The sequence below is a fragment of the Atta cephalotes genome (genome assembly GCF_000143395.1).
Source record: "Atta cephalotes unplaced genomic scaffold scaffold00008, whole genome shotgun sequence".
In the NCBI taxonomy this organism is placed as follows: domain Eukaryota; kingdom Metazoa; phylum Arthropoda; class Insecta; order Hymenoptera; family Formicidae; genus Atta; species Atta cephalotes.
Genome location: NW_012130072.1, coordinates 2,019,218 through 2,024,963, shown reverse-complemented (window position 1 = coordinate 2,024,963; position 5,746 = coordinate 2,019,218). Strand labels below are relative to the sequence as shown.

Sequence of the window (5,746 nt, the reverse complement as noted above, 5' to 3'; positions counted from 1 at the left end):
TAAGTTTACATTTACTAATGCAATAGTTAATGAACTTGTGCTTATTTATTTTTCAATAAACGAATTACATGTGAGATAAACAAGAAAATCCATACATTTAAAATATTAATTTTAATTTTAATACACGAAAATTTGAAAATGAAACAAATATAATTTTAAAATGTAAATATAATTTTAAAATGTGATGACATCAAAACTAAATAAACTATCATTAAATAATTTTCATAGAAACCTAGTTTGGAAATTTGGACTGTGTCAAAGAAGTGAAAAAGTAAAAGATTCAAAATTAGTGCATGTTCTTTGTTTCTTCTCATATGTGTATTATATAAGTAGATTTGATTTTCTTGTATTTAATATTGCATCTGTATTTCACAATATTTGATTAGTTCTAGAAAGAGTCGTAAAATAATGCAAAATCAGTTAAATAATTACAGATAATATTTCATATTGTAAAAGCAACTGTCGGGCAACAATATACTGAAAAGTATTTCATAAATCTTAATACATATTTGTTTAAATAGTACTAAGTAAATATTTACTCAATAAAAAATTACAGCTAAATCAAATTAATGGTTTTTATATCAAATATTTTTACATTTCGTAAATATTTACTTACGTTAGAACTATTTAAATAAATATTTATGAAAATATTTTATTTTTTTTTCAGTATAGAAAAATCGCTCGATATGCTAAATAAGCGAGCCGAATTATCTAAAAAAAATTCCTGTTCCTGTAATTGTTTTTGTAATAAAAATTTTATGTCAGAAATGATTTTCATTTTAATTACTCGCAGAAACGTCTTGCCGTGGGAAAGAATCGCGAGTGAATAAACCCAAACAACACAAAGTCTAAAATTGTGACATAAGACGTCTTTAAATCATCTTTTAAATGCGAAAAACGTCTTATCCGATTTTAAACACTTTTTGTTATTTGAGAATGGATACTCAAGAGGACTATCAGCATATAACAACACTTATAAGAATTTATATAAATATTAGTAAAAATTGATTGGAATTTAAATTATTGTGTCTTTTTCTACTCTACAGTAAATACAAAGTATAATACATAAAATCAATGTTATAATTTCACACTCAACAACGTAATTGTTACATAAAACATATTATAATATCTGTATATATTGTTGAGTGTGAAATTATGACATAGATGTTACATTAGTTGGTGTTTATCGTCTTATGTACAGAAATAATGAATCATCAATCAAGCTTAATCAGATCTAACGCTTGTATTGTAGAAACAATTTCAGAAGCAAATATGTCTTTCTCTATTTTTTCCAGATATCCCGAGTTTTTTGTCCAAACATAAATTTGTCTCTACAAATACAAGAGATTAGAAAGCGACGTATCTCGCGCTTCACGCGGACGAACGCAGGCGCGGAGCCAATGCGAGATTCGGCATGTTCGGAATGTCAAATACAAACGCACGTCTACAATTTGTACACACAAACACGCACGTAAAAAAAAACGCATGACAGGGCATCACACCACTCCTACATGATGATCAATCCAAACAACAAAAGGCAAGTTTGCTTACATTCGATTGAGGTACTGTAGAGTCACGCTGATGATCTCACCGACGAGCTCGTTCTCATTGACGTCGTAAACGCTCACCTTCACCGGCAGCTGATCATCCGGATTCACCCTGGCGATGAATTCGGCGAAGAATCGCGAATATTCGCCGAGGTAATCGCCGTCCGCCACGCAGTCCGCGGCCATTGTCGCTTCGTGAGACGCTCGTATAAACACGCACGTGCCACGAAGGAGCGACGCGCGACGCTACGCCACGGCAACGCACGCTTTGCTCCGGACACCGCTCCGCTTTGCTTCCAGCTCCCGACGCGCCCCGGCCCGCTATAACGCGTCTCGTTCCGCTCCGCTTGTAGTGCGCGCCGCCGCACGCGCGCTACGCTCCGCGTTCGACGCGACGCGCCGAACTCGTAACGTACGGGATAACGCGGGTCCGATTATATTCGATACCGATCGCACTGTCGTCGCCGCACCGACTTATTCCGAGTTAAGACACGCCAACCACGCGATCCGATCTACGCAATATTTATATATCTATGTATAAGTTATGTCATTCATTCAGCGGAGCGTCCACGCGTCGCACACACTCGTCAATCACTACTTGATACAGACGCGGAACATGATTCGGTTAGGACGTACTCCGATGCGTACGGCGTATGTGTATACATGCACGCACCTATGTACGTGTCATATACGCGTACGTATGTGGAACGGAAAAAGCGGCGTAATTATGAGGAAGGACGGAGAGAGGAAGAAAGAGAGAGAGAGAGAGAGAGAGAGAAGAGAGCGCGAGTAGAAACAAGAGTGGAAGGTTCGCGCGCCGCGACGTTCGAAACACTGGACGTTCCACTCGCTCCGTTTACTCGCGTCTCGTGATCCAGTGACTTTTCTTCTTTCATTCGGCGCACGAATTGACTCCTCGGCGATGTAGACGCCGTTAAGAGATTAGGAAGATCGCCAGGCGACGTATCCTCGGACAACCACGCATGTCCCGCGACCTTACCGACGCAATGATCCCGCGTCGTTCCGCTCCGGGAGATTCTGCGCCGTCGCTCGGGGCTGGTGGTTTGGTTCAAGGTGAAAACAAGTCTCACGCATGCGCAGCTCGCGCTTCGTTGCGTTCAAAAACGTTGCTCCTCTTTTTCGCGGGGAATGAACGGAAAGGCTGAAAGAATTATTTATATCGAAATTTGTCTGTGAATTTTATCGTTCCCTTGTGGAAAAATATTATTGAACTTAAAGAATACTTGGAAAAATAGAACGAATAGTTTAAGTACGATATTCAATCCAATAATCTTTCAATTATTCCCGATCGTCTATCATAAAATTCACTGAAAAAATATTTACTAAATCTTCATACGTATTTCTTTGAATGGCATTAAATAAACATTTACTTACAATAATATGGCTGTCTCTGGATTAAACGGTAATTTCAAGAAACTGAAATAACATAACTTATATAAAAAAGAATGAATTCTAAGTATAATAAAAATAATTTTAGTTTACAGATGTAACACAAAGGAAATTGAATTGACATTTTTGATAAAGAGATTTATAATTAAGTGAATCCATCTTCGGCTATGACGGAGAAGCACAATGACATCAAGGAATGCAAATCACGCATAGTTTGGAGCAAACGTGAGGTATATAATCCTATGGCCATGATCATATATTTATTCGCAGACTGCAAAACTTTACATATGTATTATTGTACACATGACTTTGAATAATAAATATATGTATAAGCTACGTTTAAGATAACATAAAAAATCTGCTGTTACAATATAGTACATTTTGTATCGAGAGGAGATACCTCTACGTTCTGCTTCATCTCTTTGTTTCGTATGTGCAGATACGAGTTCTCAAACTTCTTTTGCATCCATTCGGGCAGAGGAGTGTTCCAGTTCTCTGGCGGTTTCTTCCTCCTCTCCCAGACGTCGTTCTGATAATGCGCATGCAATCGATTATATCGGCGTTGCTTCTCGCTCTTAATCAGCGCGTCCTGCGAAGATTTTGTTTCAGTATTGTTTTACTTTACTGAGAGAAAAATGTTTAATATTTGTAACTGTAATTACATGTTACTATAATTATGATTACAATTGCTATAATGTTAATAATAATAACATATATAATTCTATCAACAAATATATAGTTGGCTTATGAACATTTTTGACTGTAGTAAGTTTTTAATTGGGTTGGATTATGCTTTGTTATTGATTGACATTACATGTTCTATCAATAGTACAGCTTGCAGCATCATTAATCCAAATTGAATCAGTTTTTTTAAAACCTGCTACAATAGAAAATGCTGTATGATTACAATTATTATTATCATAAGAAATGTTGCAATTACTATAATTTAACTATAATTTTTGGAAAAATCACTTTTTAATAAAAAGATTATAAATTGTAATAACTGCAATTATTTTTACAATAATAAGTATAATTATAATAGTAATTTTCGATTTCCACTATGTATATATTTGTAGTATAAAAAATTATTATTAATATTATAGAAGTAATAATCATAAACTTTTGTAACTATAAATATTTTAATTATAATAATATATAATTAAAATATTTATAGTTACAAAAGTTTTTCTCTTAGTCCATCAGAAATTGAGATGTGTTATCGTCAAAACATTTATGGCAACCTGCATACATATGCTTCTTCCGATTTGTGCTTTTCCCATTGATAGCAATTGCGATAATCGGTCTTCCACTGGTTGCAGTCGATTGTTTCACCGAATATAAAGTATTGATGGAAACGAGCCTTTATACTGCTGCAATCATCATACTCATCTTTGTATATCATACATGGTCTAATCTAAAGGAAAAATATACAAATATAAATTGAATACAAATTGAAGATCCAATGGATAATGATATAAATAAAGATATAATCGCATACCATCCACTCATAATAGCGGAGTGGCGTTTTCTCTTCTTTTTTTACTTCGCTCATATTTGCTAAAATATATCAATATCTTTTAAATCACACATAAAAAAATAGATTTGTCTATTTACTCGCCGGACACATGTTTAATATACAACATAACTGAAAAAATAAATATCGCAACTAAAAGTGATATTTAGGTTAAATATAGGTTAGGTTAGGTTAGGTTAGACACGCATGATGCATTCGGAACGACAACTACACTCGCTTTTATGAATACATAGAATAATTCCCTAAAAGTGCGAGCAGAGTGACAATTGCGGAAATCGAAAATTGCAAGTGTATTCGAATCGAAGACATTGAAGTTGGTTAAACTGGTTGAACTGGTGAAGTTAGTCGTGATAGAAAGTCGAATATTACGAGTGTTATTAGAGGTTCTTGGACTTCTTGGATTGCTGTCACCTTTCCTAACCTCTCACTGCTTTCGCCCCACGGATGTCCCGGTATCTTTGGTGCCGTGTAATTGGTGCAATAATTGATTACCGGTGATTTAATAGCGCGTGAACAATAACATGATGTCGCGGTCAGTGCGGGCGGAGACTCGTAGTCGTGCCAAGGATGACATTAAACGTGTAATGCAAGTAGTTGATAAAGTTCGTCATTGGTAAGTTTCCTGTGTTGTGTTCGGAAGGAGAGAAAAAGGCGGATAAAAGGAATTGCCAGGTCTTACGTTTGTCATTTATCGCTAATTTATATTGTTTCATGGAAGATATTCACGGATCATACGAAAAAAGTGAAACAAGTGCTTGTGTTTTGTTTAATTGTCAGAAGGGCGTGATGTCTGATGTACGTATTGATGAAAGACTGCGAGGCAGTTGCTAATGTTCAAACTTGAAATATCCGTTTCGAGTATCAAAATATTAAAAATTATATGAAATTTTGTATGACAGAAGCTTTTAATCTACTAAAAACGAACGTTCAGATAAGAATATTATCAATTCAATTGAAGATTTCATAGCTGAGCTTTGGATAGAGTGATAGAATTTGTCATAGCAAACAAAGACAAACGTATACTTACAATTAGTAATACATAGGCCGGTATTTATAGTCGAATCTTATATTTAAGACCATCTTAAGTACAGTCTTAAGATATTATGAATTAATCAGAGAGAGAAAGAGAGAGAGAGAGAGAGAGAGAGAGAGAGAGAGAGAGGACGATAACTAATTATATATATAGTAGTAGTTAAATAAAATAACTAACTAATAGTAAGTAACGTAACCGTAACTTAAGTTTAGTTATAACTTA

The 5,746-nt window shown here is 35.0% G+C and overlaps 3 protein-coding genes across 3 annotated transcripts in view; 1 reads left to right on the top strand and 2 right to left on the bottom strand.

Annotated features, from left to right (window-relative positions):
- The window catches only part of LOC105627337, a 69,210-nt gene extending 67,477 nt beyond the window's left edge, over positions 1-1,733 (bottom strand). The window contains exon 1 of the mRNA XM_012208623.1: positions 1,552-1,733. Within this exon, the coding sequence (XP_012064013.1) occupies positions 1,552-1,733 (182 nt within the window). The remainder of the gene's footprint in view (positions 1-1,551) is intronic.
- A 1,469-nt stretch (positions 1,734-3,202) lies between these two features.
- Positions 3,203-4,636, bottom strand: LOC105627122 (UPF0545 protein C22orf39 homolog). The gene is made up of 3 exons (XM_012208405.1): positions 4,456-4,636; positions 4,207-4,371; positions 3,203-3,546 (listed from the first exon to the last, which is right to left on the bottom strand). The coding sequence occupies exons 1-3, from the start codon at positions 4,507-4,509 to the stop codon at positions 3,322-3,324; spliced, it is 444 nt and encodes a 147-aa protein (XP_012063795.1). The 5' UTR covers positions 4,510-4,636; the 3' UTR covers positions 3,203-3,321.
- A 376-nt stretch (positions 4,637-5,012) lies between these two features.
- The window catches only part of LOC105627121 (B-cell CLL/lymphoma 7 protein family member B), a 1,545-nt gene continuing 811 nt past the window's right edge, over positions 5,013-5,746 (top strand). The window contains exon 1 of the mRNA XM_012208404.1: positions 5,013-5,104. Within this exon, the coding sequence (XP_012063794.1) occupies positions 5,013-5,104 (92 nt within the window). The remainder of the gene's footprint in view (positions 5,105-5,746) is intronic.